Here is a 14,240-nt window from a genome sequence, read left to right on the forward strand (position 1 = left end):
AATAGTTCTCGTATGCCATAATATGTATTTGGTTTATCTTAACAATGAATGCTGCAGGTTGTTTGGCCACCACAAAGGATTGATCAACCGATTTATGTAGACTTCTTTGAGTACATCATCTAAGTTACGACCAAATACCGACGAGTCGACTGTGAGGCCCTACGAAGGACATCCACTTGAAGGATAATTACAGCTACTAGCCACTCCACCACCAGATATTAGAACATCATTAAACGTGAAATTCGAGCAGGATCCATCACCGCATAAAATATAATAGTCCTGCGCCGATGAAGCAGCTGCTCCAGTCACGTTTAGGAACTGCACATTTTGAATCAAAACCCCATTGGTAGGTGTCCCAGTTGGTCCACCGTTGAGGTAGTCCTGCTGCACGTCGATCCCGTAGATAGAGACATTGCTAATTGCGATATTAGCATATGTGATATTAGCGATGTAACCGGTAGTGTTGTAATTGGTTTTGATCCGGCAACCGTTCTGAGAATCGATGATTGAGGAATCGGCGAATTGTATGTTCGTCACGTTATTGTTGCTCTTGCCACCCACAGATCCTATCCTCATTCAGTAAGAAAAAATCAGCATCTGGCTTAGAAGGAGTGTTTCATACCGATGCTAAGTCCATGACCACCGTGACATTCCAAATTCGAGACCGTTACGTTATCACCACTTGTGATTGCCACACAGTCATCTTGATTGTACACGAGGCTTCTCTCAATGACGATATTGTTTGATGAGCTTAAATCAAACCCATCCGAGTTGTGTGCCGCAGGAAGTCCTCCACTAACTGAATTGGGCGCATCGCCTGCAATGTTATTCAAAACCAAGTCCTGAAAGACGAGGTCTGAGGAGCTGGAAATTGAAAACAGATGAGTCGGCCAGTTCTGAATATACAAGTTCTTAAAAACCGAGTTTGAGGTCACTTTCTTAACCACGATAAAATGGTCAGGCTTGGGGACACCCCCATTGGAGCCTAGACCATCCCAGTACGCTTGGCCATTGCCGTCGATGACTGCTCCTGGATTGGCGGTGATGGTGATACCCGCGCCACTGATGGTCAAAGGATTGAAAGTGGAGGAATTTGTGAATCCAAAGGTAGTTAGACCGTCAAACGTGACTGTAGTTCCAGCCTGGAGACCAGAGAGATCGATTGCGGAATCGTTTGGAGCAGCGATATTGGACAGGACAATGTTAGTACAGGAGGCAACGGCGGAGGATATCTGAGAGTATTCCGTGCATGTGCAAGGTGTGGCTGAGGACGACACTGATTGACTCGAAGATGTAACAGCTGCGGTTGTCAAAGGTACAGAAACAGATGATGTTGGTGTCGCGCTCAAGGTAGTGCTAGAAGTTAAGGAAGATGTGAGTGTTGTGGTAGTAGACACAGTGATCGAAGTAGCGGATGAAGAAGTTGAGACTGGAGAGGGTGTAGACGTCGAACTGGAAGGAGCAATGGACATTGTGGTTGACGTAAATTTACCGGTCTTGAGATCACTCTTGTCGATATACGTGGTATCTACCCACCACTCATCCTCAAAACCCTCGCCAAGGATAGACCGTATAGAAATTGGCTGGGKAAGCTGCTCACTAAAATTTGCTCTTGGCCCTTCTTGAAGAGCTGACCCAGGACCATAATTATTGTATTCGGCAAATGTGACGTTGCCGATATTTGGCGTACTCGTTGACCATTGCGACCAGCCCGCAGAAGCGATAATGTTTCCTAGATAAGTCTCTTGGAAGACGACTCGTGCGAAGGAGCCCCAAGGACGACCAAGGTAGTTGACGCCCGTTGGGATGGTGTCGTTGATAGCTGAAACGGTTGATCGATTGATCACGTACCAAGAGGGATTTGTAGCGCTGCTGCGACCTGAAGCAGTTACAGAGCCTGTTGCAATAGTGCGGATATCAATATTCTCAAACCATGCAAGGGCATTTTGGCCAAAGATGAAATCGACTGCGCCGACTATTAGAGACTTTGCGTAGAGCTGTAGTCCAGTTTCGGCAAGCAGAGTATCCTGATATCCGATCAGTTGGCAACCGTAGTAGCCCTGGCCCGTGGCCTCTGCAGAAACAGCCAGATTTTGGCCGTTCTTGGGAATATGCCCAAAGGTGTTGACCACGTTCAGGTTGTAGACTTTAGTGTTGGGATTCCACAAGCGAAGAGTCGCAGTCAGATCATCACTCGTCGTATTGATGAGAGCAAGGTCGTAAGTGATTGTTACGGTGTTTTCATCATAGCCCTTCGAATTGCGGGTATAGCCTTGCACAGTCAGGTTCGACTTGAATTTCGGAATGTAAACTTGCTCTTTGTACGTTCCGGGGAAAATGAAAAGATCTTGGGGACGAGTAGTGGTACTATTGAGAGCGTTAACACCTGCTTGCACTGTTGTGAAGGATCCTTTGTGCGGATTGGCGCTGTTGTCTACCACCACGGCACCGGGTGCAGGATAGAGTCTAGCCCATGGATTAGCAGAACAGTCATTCGACTTTCCACAAGGGGTGGCCTTTTCGGGGACTGGATGTTCAGGCAGAGCCCGAGTTACTGCTAAGTACGCCGTGAGTGCGAGAACGATAAAGCCTAACATCTCGGATGCGCGAGACGGGGATTCTTGATGTTCGATGACTTTTCGTAGAGGGCGCCATTGTTGAATTTATAGTTGTTAACAAGGTCTCCCGAAAAGTTGATAAATTGAGTCTTCCTCCGCTGTGACACTGATAGGAGTTGCCATGCCCATTCGCGAACTTGAAGTCAACTACCAATAGAGTTGACTGTGGAGCTATGGTAATGAATTTCCCCAGATTTGGCCGTCCACTACTAATTCCATCAATGATAAATATTCCTCTAGGCCACTAAATGGATGTATGAAACGACCCGCGATGACCCCGACATTGATTTGCGGAGAATCTGGAGAACGATATGTCCACCAATGAACGACGGGGCTGGAGCCTCCTCATCAAATCACCACTGCTATAAACTCTACTAGTCTTGAACACTTGAACATTTTTTTCTATAAAATAAGTACAGTATGAACAAAGCGTTCTTATATTATGTGACGAGACTTACACAATACGTTCCAGCCTAGAGGTTAGAAATATCATGACTTAATAAAATACGGTACTTGGCTTGTTAAGCTGCTTTAGAGTAACGTACAACATCATACAGTATTGATCGCAGCTATCATTGCTTCTCTTTGAGCTTGGAATTGAACCTGCTTCATAAATTCACAGAACTCTTGAGTCAAGGCGCGTTTTCAAGTAACCTCAAGTCATTAAGTCACTAACTTAGGGTTGATTCGTTATAAAGGTTCGAGCAATATACAGATACAGAAACACATACTTGCCTCGCAACTGCTGCACACATCTTCTAGTATACGAGGTATCAAATGAGAAGTTTGACTGGCTCTTGAGAGAATATGCGACTTTCTCGAAGAGGATTGACATAGATGACAATGGACTAAAGCCTACTGTTGCCTTTCCCCAAATAGCGTAGCTATTCTCCCAAAAGATGTCTCATCTCGTAGCATATAGAAGTATGGTGATAGTTAGAAGGTCTCGCGCCAGTTATGTGTATGTGCTAATTGACACACCTGAGAAACCTTGACCCGGATTGTGCCAAGAGCAGGAATCGGATTTACGATTTGCCGCCACTTTTGCCTGACTTGGCTGTTTGTTTATGTTGAGCTGTTATCAGTACATGGCACGACATGGCAGTCTGCACCGCTGGCCGAGTATGATGGAACTTCAAACACCAATTCTCGCTCTTTGCGCTCCCAAACTACCGCCGCGCCTGACGCTCGACGCGAGTACCCATCATGCCAAACGACGAGGAGGAAGCGGACCCGATCCACGGGCGGGAAATCTACAACTACTTTGGCAACCGTGTAGTGGAATCGAGAACGTCGGAAGGAAACCTTGTCGCTGTGAAGGTCAAGCCAAGAGAAATAAAAAAAGCGATCAGACTTGAAGCTCTCATGTTGAAATACGCGTCTCAACAGCCGAGCCTCCTGGTCCCTCGTTATCGTGGATGCTATCGGGTCGGAAAGTTTAACATCGTGATCGTCACCGACCTTGTGCGTGGTGTATCACTAGACAAAGCGTGGCATTCGATGACCAAGGAACAACGTGATTCGATTAAATCCCAACTCAAGGAGCAAGTGCAACTCTTTAGACGTTGTACGCAGCCCTTTATCGGCCGCATTGGCCATCACGAGACATCAAACTTCTATGAGAGACTTGGTACCGGATATGAATTCATGGGTCCATTCGAGTCAGAGGAAGAATTTGATAACTGGTGTCTTGAACGTGTCCGATCGTCGTTCTCTCGAGCGGTGTGGAAACGCCTTCTTCCCAGAATGCGTGATTCATCCGCTTCGAATTTTGTGTTGACTCACTGTGATCTTTCGGCACGGAATATCATGGTGGAAGACGGCAAAATTACAGGAATTCTAGACTGGGAACATAGCGGCTTTTTCCCAAAGTACATGGAATATGCGACTGCAATGGAAATCTGTGACGGGCATGAGGATTAGTGGAGACCCGTTTTGAAAGAGATTCTCGAACCTTGTGGGTTTTTAAGACAGAAATTTCAGGCCCAGGTCAAGAACCGAGGTTGGTAATGTCTTTCAATCCGCATCTATGGACAACAGTTATCATCCACTCGCCACCTTTTCTCTGATATCCTATTCGCCCTTGCGTCATAAGTCAAAGGGTATAACGAAGCAATCGCCACTTACCAACCAAACCAAGTGCACATGTTTTCACGATCAGAAAGATCTCGTCTGGACCTTCATGGCTGGAGGGCAAAGAAATTGGGCGTTTCCAGCGGTGCCACAGTGGTTCTCGAAGCCAAAGGATTGCTGAAGCTAACAATTTTTTTTTGCAAAGCATCTCTTCTCATTGATTGAGTGGTGATCCAATCCTTATTAAGCATAAAGCAAAACCAACTAGTATCTATATATTACACATTTCTTTTCATCATATACAACGCCGGACGAGACACATCGCCTTCCTCCCCCCTCTGGGGCCAGGACAATGTTGTCATGCCATATTGGCAGACGACTTTGAATTTATAGATCCTCGACTTGAATTGGCTACATTCAAGTGTTTCCAAACAACTATGAACCGTCTTCATTTGTCCATTGCCTTTATTCCATCATGCATCATCTACTGTTTCGTCATTCCAATCATCTCGAAGTTTTCGACTTCCATGGCGCCGTGTACGCCAGTGCCCATGTGGTCTGAAAAACTGATAATAGTTAATACACGACTCCCGCGATTATAGCTCTTGTCATGTCATGCGTTTGAAGGCTCTTGCAGAAACACCCTCAGGTGCAGTTATTCCCTTGATTTCCGGATATTGAAAGTGGGCTACAACGGATGAAAGCAACGTAGCCCCAGCAAGTATGAAACCGCTCCTGTAATGGCCTATGGTAGTGTGGTATCATTTCACGATGAAACTTTGGTCCTTGACCATCGCCATTGGTGATATATTGAATTATATATGCTGTCCCCAACGACGGTATTAAGCAACGAAAATAAGTGAAGGCTGTGGTAAGATTGCACAGTCGTCCAGCGAGAATCCGGCTGCAAACATATGACACCACAAATCATTAAATAGCTCTCCTTGTACCGCTTGTATATAGTAAAGCAGCGTGTTGATCGCCTGACCGTATATGGACTTATTGCTTGTTAGGTCTTGTGATCGAAATCAAATCCTTTGCCTGTTGCACGACTGTTTCCAATTTAGGAAAGTGTGTTAATTGAAGTATATCCATGGTTGTGGCTTCCTTTAGAAGAGCTATCGCAAACTGTGCACTGGGATAGAACGTCAGGTTTATGGATACTGCAAGGTCAAGACACATATACTTACTGGTCCCAAAGAATTGGGTCTGGATCGAGGTCTTCCAGGACGAATACTTCCACCAAATTGTAGGTTGCGAGCAACGTATTTTGCAATATCATCCAGCCAGCCATGGTGAAGCGACTATCCTGTCGAGCAAGAGCAGTTTCGACTGGATAGTGGTGTAACAAAATCTTCGCAAACCAGAACAATAGTTTCAGTCTGCTTGCATTTTTCGTTTGTGTACCCTGACCAGGTTTCGGTGACCAGTTCAGAAAGGCAGGAATTCCACTTAACCAGGCTAACAGCTGGCATTCCAATTCCTCAGTCACTGGGCTTTTTGAATCTAGTGCATGATATTGACTTTCTCTGTGTCGAGTCTCTTTGTCGTTTCTTTGACTCATTTGCCGAATCCTTGCTAGTATAGCCTTGAGGCCGGTCTCTGCTAAGAAGAACGTGTAGATTGTCCGTGTTGTCATTGGTAGATGTGTTGTGTTAGACTCTTCACAGCCAAGAGGAAGTGTTAAAACATCTTGCAGGTTTGAAAGCGATGTTTTTGGAAGGTGATCAACACGATCTGTAATGTCTCTAATCAAAATTAGCGAGTTTTTCAGTGAGATGTTGAGGAGTTTCGTCAAGTACCGTTCCAAGTTCAAGGAAATCCAGTACAAGCGAAGAATGGTATTTCTTTCTGAATTCTCTCTCTCGATCTGATTGACCAGGTCCCTATAACAAGTTTTAGCAGGTAGAACCTTACCATCTCGAAAAGAAGTGGTTGTGACCTGTTTGCTTACCGCTCAATTAAGACGTATAACGTCGTGCAACCTGCGTGTATGTGCCTCCAGGACTCTAAGATTTTGAATTTGCGATATAAATAAATCCCAGCAAGCATTTCAGCTTGTGCGAACTGTAAGGTGAAGTCATACTCTACTCGCGTGAGAATCGATAGAGCACACTGGAAATCATCGTTCCCGAGGCTGCTATTGCAGTCATCGCTCTCCTTACCTATTGCCACGAGCAACAATATTAGACAAGTCTCGATGTCATTTTTACAACCGCTAGAAATCACATCTGAAACCGTCCTCATCGCAACCAAGTCACAGATTATTGGAAACAATGGACAAATTTTATCAAAAAACTGTTGTACTAGAAAGGTGGAATCGCAAATCTTTGTAAGAGTAGGGTATGGTGTTGTTTTATATGATTTATTGATCGAGGCGGGCAATGAGATCGTCTTTCGTGTGGTATGTTGGTCGAATGCGACGTTTACTGGGGACGTTGCCCTCGGCTCGTCAGAACTGTAAGAAGACAAATCGTGTCTATTAATCTGCAACAAAGCCGCGGCAGCGGGTTGAAGGGTAAGACTTGTTTCTGTGTCTACAGAAACCCCGTTTCTAGCTAGAAGCGTAGATATGATTGAATCATGCCGTTGTGTTATCGAAGATATGCCGTCAATTGACTCTCGTATACCGTCTAGTTGCTCTATAATTTCTGCCAATTGTATTTCTGCACTATTTGGACATGTTAGCTACCCAATTGACGTTTCTCGTTCGCAGTCCATAGGATATCACTCGTACGCAGTTTCGAGCGGCGGGCGGTAATTGCAACGATAGTCGTGTTGGACACAGAAGTCACAACTAGGTCTTCCTTCATTGCAGCGGACCTTCTTCTGTCGACATGTATCACAAGCCTCGGGATAGCATCAATATAAGCATGAATCAGCAAATGGTGGCCTATAGCTTACAGAAGAAGCGCGCGAGAGGCGTCGCGGATATGAAGGGGACTCCCTAAACTTCGATTTCAGGAATGACTTGTTGCTCAAACCCCCATCATACCTGTCCTTCTCTTTCTGCGTTTGTCGATGTCGATGTGATTGACTTGGCTGTAAGCGCTTCAACTGGCCGTATTTACCAGAAGAAGGGGCCCCGCTCCTCAGCGTCTCTAACGGCTCCGCCGACATTTCGTGAACTATTTCGATCGGAATAAGGAATACGTCTGTCTTACCCCCTTGCTCACAATAAACGTCGAGCACAAAAGCAGCGTTGCCCTAGTCAATGAGCCAATTGATCAGTAGCAAGTTAGAAGTTTTGGACTATGCAATAATAAGGATGGATTGCCCGGATGAACATGAGACTTGCCTGAGCGATGGGCACGAATTGCTCTTGAGCAATGAAAAGAATGCATTAGTTCCGGATATATAATGGACGGCGTTATCGGGCAACTGGCTTGCTCCGATGCTAATCGAAAACGCAAAGATTGTATTCATTCACCCAACATGATGCAATACCTAGAGACCCACTTAAGCCCTAACTAAAATATTGCGAATTCGCAGCTCAGAAGCACGCATTCTGTTTGTTTAAGATGCATTAAAAGTTTCGTTCTTTCCTATTGGCTGCCATCGGAACTCTCCCGGTTGTTGGAAGCATGCCAAAAGTCTTCTCAATGTTTTGCGATAAGACCTGTATCAGATTACGTCTCTTTGTGCCACTGACTACGGTCATTACTCGCTAGTGAATAGTTGCTCAGGCGGTAGTCAAGTACAAATTCAAAGTAATGCACAGAAAATTTCGTTGAAGGAATCTCCTGCTCGTTTATTATTATTTTAGGCTACCTATTGCACAGGATTCTCGCAATCATTGATATCACACTGAACGATAAGTGCCGTACTTGCTTGCAAGCTCGAACGGAATGCCAGGCAAACTTCGAGTAGCAATCATTGGTGCCGGGCCAGCTGGCCTAGGTGCAGCCATCGAATTCCAGAAATTGCCGTTTGTCGATCTGAAAATATACGACCAAGCAAGAGCTCTTCGTGAGATAGGAACCGGAATAAGTATTCAGAAGAACACATGGCGGATGTTAGATGCAATAGGTGCATCACAAAATATAAAGTCCAATGAAATATTTCGTCCCGCCGATGGCCATTCGTTACAACACCGGTGCGGAACGTGAGCCTTGAAAATGGAGAAAATTGTTAAAATCTGACGTATCACTAGAAATGGACGTACTGGGGAGCTTCTTGTCACGATTGAGCAGAATGGTTGGTAAATCCTCGCCGTGGTTTATTGTACAACGGCTGATGGTCTGTTAGACGGTCCTCCCGAACATTTCCATGCACGCGCACTTCGTTCGGTTCTACAGAAAGCCCTTCTTTCGAACGTTGATAAGTCAAACCTCCGGCTGGGATCTCGCCTTGTAGAAATTGTTGAAACACCTACGGAAACATATATTCTTCACTTCCAAGACGGGCATGTAGATGAAGTTGACTTATTAGTGGGTGCCGACGGTGTCCGGTCTGTAAGTCTGACCTTTTCAGAAAGACAACATTCAAACTATCGGCTAACTTGCCTTCTAGGTTGTTAGGAGTTTCGCGTTTCCTGATCATAAAATTGCATACACGGGAAGAACAGCATACCGTGGACTTGTGCCGACGGAGAAAATACTCAGCATACCCAATTTCCCAGATGCAGTCACATTCTGGCATGGACCATCAGATTGGGTGTATACCTGCAACTTGAACGGAGGTATATATGAGATAACAGTCAATGCTGATGAGACTGAGGAAGTGGCTAAAGTAAGCTGGGGCGAGAAGGCTACCCTTGAGGAGTTCAAACGGCCGTGGAAAGTAAGTGGTAGGCATTACCTCCGTCCTTGTGAAGGAGCTGATAAGTTAGGAATTTGCACCTATCATTCATGAAGTCCTCGACAAAGTTAAGGATGTTCAGAAGTTTGCCCTTTTCGCCGGTCCTAGACTTGAATCAGTCGTATCTCGTGGCTCGATTGCTTTAGTTGGAGACGCATCTCATCGTAAGTCCTGTATCAGCAATCCAATCTATGTATACTGACGGATTCTGGTAGCATTGTCGGGCGCATTTGGTAAGAGACTCAACGTCATATTTTCATTGTGTTCTATCTGACTTTGATTTCCTAGGCGCTGGTGCTGGTTTTGCTCTAGAAGACGCTTTTGCGTTGGTGAAATCCGTCGCTTGGGCGAGAAGTCGTGGACATGAACTACGAGATGGGCTTAATTTGTATGATCGTGTACGATCCCCGCATTATCAGTCCATGGTCAGTCATCTAGAGAATGTTTGCTTTTTCCATGAAACAGTGAGAAACTGAGATCTAGGTTTTGAAGTATCGCATCCTGGACGATTTCAAGGCGTCAGACAGAATTCTGAACGCAGGGAACTTTTCGTTTGACGAAGGAGTCGCTCATACAGTTCGAAATAAGTGGCATGGAAAATACAAATGGTTATTTGATTACGATGTATGTCATCTTTCGATTCATCTTTTTGCTGTTTCATTTAACTAACCCTGTTGCCTTCTAGATACAAAATGTGTGGACTGAGGCTGCTGAAATAGAAGACTCTAGGAAGAAGCACGGGCCTAATGTAGAGTCAGGGTCTCATTTGTAGATTGTTTCATTTTTCCTCAAAACAAAGTATGGTCAGGAGTTGGGGAACACAAATAGCAATTTTTCCAGGTTATCATGATTAATATGCAAAGCCTGATGTATAAAGGTAAACAAAAACTGTGACGGACCAAATGAATAACTTCAATCTATTTCATAAAACGATATATCGTCCTTACCTTCGGCGGCGCGTGCACTAAGGGAGTATCGGATGGAGAATCATAACTATCAGCCGTTGAATAGCGCAAAATGCCCGGATAGAACTACTACTTCAAACGTATTTTCACTTAGCAAGCATTAGTTTCAATCACGTCAGTTCGCTCATCCAAGAATGATCACCAATCATCTGCCTTGGAGACGGAACAGCATCCGAAGATCTAGAACGTTGATCGATACTTATCCACAATTTGGTAAATAAGTAGGTTTTCTAGCATTTAGTGAGCGTGTGGGAATGATTGATAAGGCCTCAAATTCCTTTTGCAGAATGGGGTCCTCAATTTGTACACGATCAGGTTCCTCACTCTTTTACTCCAGGCATTTTTACTGGTATCCCTAAAAATGCACAGTATTCGTTTCCAACCATGGTAGGAATATTCATATGCAAGCTGTCTTTTGTTTTTTGTTGACTAACATCACGATTTTCAACAAAAACAGGTACAGTGTGCTGGTTGTAGCGTGGACAGCATTCTGCCATCCAGGCATGTTCTCAGCACTGAACGTGAGTCTCCTTATTTATCTACTTCGGTAACAACAATCCAGTAACGATGTGGTTCATCTAGGGTCTCGGAGTGAGTTTTTCTGACGGTTCGCCAAGTTCTCATACTCAAAGTAGACTTAGGGAGCTGGAGAAGAATCGACCAGTCTTTCAAATGTCGTTAATGCGGTGGTCTTCGGTACCATGACCGTCTTAGGTTTTATATCAGGCATGGTATGTAACAGAATCGGCGTTCGCTGGACTCTGGTCATTGGATCATTAGGCTATGCACCATACGCAGGTGAGCTCGAGACTTTCTTTGGGTTTAATTTGATAAGTCGACTGACCATGAGTAGCTGCCCTCTATACAAATGCAGCCTTCGGGAATAAGTAGGAATATTGAATATATCAAACCTGTGTTCTCAACCGCTGACGAGCTATCGTAGGTGGTTTCCCATCTTAGGAGCTGCGACATGCGGTATTAGTGCCGTCTTCTTGTGGACTGCATCTGGTGCAATCAACCTTGTTGGTGAGTACCAAAAGATAACCTCGAGGTACGAGAGACTGGATAACTGAGTATGTGGATAAAAGTACCTGTCGTACATCATCGTGGACGTGCAGTTGGTACAAAATTCGCTTTTCAAAATATCGGAGGATTCATTGGTGGTGCCATCTCACTCGGGTTGAATATCAAGCAGAACCACGCCGGCAGAGTTTCGGATGGTAGGTGGCTGCCCAAACCTGGTGGTATCATTGGATGAACTCACTGACTGGTATGATGTGCAGCCACCTATTTTGCCTTCATTTCAATTATGTGTATCGGTTTGCCATTGGCAGCTACAATTCCTCGACCGTCACAAATTAAGCGAAACGATGGAACACAAGTTGTCGAACATCGCTTCAAATCCTGGAACGAGGAACTCTCAAGCCTGAAGAGCGTTCTGTCGCTTAAAAGCTTTGTTTTGCTAGTCCCATTTGCCTTGTACTGTGTAAGGATATTATTACCGATATATCTGATGCAACGCTAGCTGATGACAGGAATAGCAATGGGATCTATCCTACATGTGGACTTGGAACGCGGTCTATCATACTGTCAGGGCTCGAGCTTTGCTTAGTACTCTCTTCTACTTAGGTCAGTTCTGCTGATTGCTAAATATCCTTTACCATATTCGTCAATTAACTTATACAGTTGGGCCTAGCATTATTGGTCCGGTACAAGGATGGCTCCTAGATAGGAAACAATGGAGTCGCCGAAGTCGAGCGCGTTATGGAATGACTGCTTACGTTGTAGTCACTACACTGACCTGTGGGTAGAACTGATCGCCAAAGATGAAGTCATAAACATTAATTGATGCTAGGGATCTACGGTCTAATCGTGCAATACCAGTACGATGAAAGGGCATCCACAGCTATTGACATCGTCGATCCGGTCTTTATAAAATCATCCCTACTTTTTATACTATACGGACTCATTGAGAATTCGGGTATGATGGTTATTTACTGGATCATCGGTTCCTTGGGATTGGACCCAGGGAAAGTTGCGTCACTCGTAGGGTTGGTGTGAGTATACCGATAATTATACGATGGAGAATATTTGTTAATTTCGCATTGCTTCCAGGACCGGAATTGGCTCTTTCGGGTCAACATTGGCATTCGTTCTCGGGGCCTGCAATGTTACTTTAAAATGGCAACTTTGGGCGAATGTTATCACCTTTCTAGCCAGCCTCCCGGGTTTTCTCTACGTGAGCTGGACTATGATCACGGAGGACAACAAACTCGACGAGGTCACCACAGTCAATTATTCTACCTCGTCTATCGAAAGCGCTGGGGTGCAAGAGGAGCAAGGAGTTCACACAAAGACTGGATAGATTTCTATGGATGTTCCGACGTTTAAAATACGTTTCAAGGGCGGCGGTACATCGAGTACCTCATCTGTATCCTGCGGTGCATCCAATCAATGTCAGCATTCTCGTCTTCATTCATAAGGAATGTTCACACAGGATGCTGGCTTAGTCATAATTTAAATTGCATAATCAGTACACGGCACCTCGCTACACAAGATCATTCTGCGAAAATAGCTTTCCCAAGATCATATTGAATACTCAATAATTTCTTGTACATCACTCTCAACCATTTTGCATCCAGATTACTTTTTGGGAGCTTTAATACATTATATGGTGCGATGACCTTGATCAAGGCACCACAAAGCTGGACCGACTAGAAGATTAGTATACCTTGTAAGATTAGCGTTTGGCGGAATCACGTATGAGATAGTGTATACGAAATAGTGAGCATCGGAGGCGAAACTACCGGTATTATACAAGAGATAATGGTGTTTATAACGAGAAAATAATCATTCAGATGAACGATACTAACACTTGGCAACATTGATAAGCCAAGCTATCTAGATACGTCCCAGTCACTCAACTTTTGGAAGCGTATCTGCTTTTTGATACATCTTCTATAGTCCAAAACTTTGCTTCCCAGCAGTTGCCTCAGTGTTCTGTCAATCTCTACGCAAAACTCATTGCTGAATTCTTACACTTTCAAACATTTCGTCCTAAGGACCAGAGAACCAAACAGTGTATGCTTTAAGTTTCATTTATAAGCGCTATTAAAATATTCTAATAATGATAATAACGATGTCCAAGTCATCCACCTTAAAGCTTTGTCTTATTACGTAGCTTTTCATTCCGGTACTCTTTGAGTCGGCGATTAACTGCCCTGAGAGGGGTGGAGCCCTCTACATGGCCGACCATTGGGATTCCAACTTTATAACCCATCATATCGACGACCTTTGGAGGAATTTGGTTCAATTTGTCCCAACTCACTGCCAGAATATGATTCTCAAACGGACGTAACCATGGCTGACAGTATTGCATGTTGAGAGAGCGTCGTTCCTCTTTCGAGTTGTTTTGACCTCCGCCATGCCAGAGTGTACTTAGGAAGTATGCCATACTACCACTTTCCATCACAACCGGTAATGTCTCACTTCGAGTGGGCAAGCGCTTTTCGCCCCAGAGATGGGACTTTGGTACAATGGCCGTGGCACCATTTGTCTCGGTGAAAGCGTCCAACGCTACCATGACGCCCTGTGATTTCTGATGTTAGTAATACCATATTTTATTAGATTTGACGATTGAAATCCATATATGCTATATACTTGCCGTTCCAAACGGCACATGTGGCCGTGGCACTTTGATATGCCCATCATCATGATGGAGAGTTTGAGGTAGCTCCCCTGGTTGAATAGAAATGCTGTGAAAGGCATTGATCAGATATCCCGG

At 44.6% G+C, this 14,240-nt stretch overlaps 4 protein-coding genes across 4 annotated transcripts; 2 read left to right on the forward strand and 2 right to left on the reverse strand.

Annotated features, from left to right (window-relative positions):
* Window positions 1-159: 159 nt before the first annotated feature.
* Window positions 160-2,597, reverse strand: BHQ10_005477 (uncharacterized protein; the record flags this gene model as incomplete). The annotated part of the gene is made up of 2 exons (XM_040877957.1): window positions 160-566; window positions 623-2,597. 2 exons carry the CDS (start codon window positions 2,595-2,597, stop codon window positions 160-162), a joined length of 2,382 nt encoding a protein of 793 aa, XP_040733981.1.
* Window positions 2,598-3,824: 1,227 nt separating this feature from the next.
* BHQ10_005478 (uncharacterized protein) lies at window positions 3,825-4,541 on the forward strand (the record flags this gene model as incomplete). Its single annotated transcript, XM_040877958.1, has 1 exon — window positions 3,825-4,541. One exon carries the CDS (start codon window positions 3,825-3,827, stop codon window positions 4,539-4,541), a length of 717 nt encoding a protein of 238 aa, XP_040733982.1.
* A 3,998-nt stretch (window positions 4,542-8,539) lies between these two features.
* On the forward strand, window positions 8,540-12,821 carry BHQ10_005479 (uncharacterized protein; the record flags this gene model as incomplete). The annotated part of the gene is made up of 17 exons (XM_040877959.1): window positions 8,540-8,796; window positions 8,845-8,888; window positions 8,940-9,145; window positions 9,204-9,473; window positions 9,523-9,655; window positions 9,707-9,724; window positions 9,780-9,916; window positions 9,975-10,115; window positions 11,098-11,254; window positions 11,310-11,343; window positions 11,400-11,482; window positions 11,575-11,676; window positions 11,740-11,942; window positions 11,998-12,085; window positions 12,143-12,259; window positions 12,312-12,513; window positions 12,572-12,821. 17 exons carry the CDS (start codon window positions 8,540-8,542, stop codon window positions 12,819-12,821), a joined length of 2,442 nt encoding a protein of 813 aa, XP_040733983.1.
* A 792-nt stretch (window positions 12,822-13,613) lies between these two features.
* On the reverse strand, window positions 13,614-14,039 carry BHQ10_005480 (uncharacterized protein; the record flags this gene model as incomplete). Its single annotated transcript, XM_040877961.1, has 1 exon — window positions 13,614-14,039. The coding sequence occupies one exon, from the start codon at window positions 14,037-14,039 to the stop codon at window positions 13,614-13,616; it is 426 nt and encodes a 141-aa protein (XP_040733984.1).
* Window positions 14,040-14,240: the final 201 nt, after the last annotated feature.

This window comes from Talaromyces amestolkiae (genome assembly GCF_001896365.1).
Source record: "Talaromyces amestolkiae strain CIB chromosome Unknown scaffold9.1, whole genome shotgun sequence".
NCBI classification, from domain to species: domain Eukaryota; kingdom Fungi; phylum Ascomycota; class Eurotiomycetes; order Eurotiales; family Trichocomaceae; genus Talaromyces; species Talaromyces amestolkiae.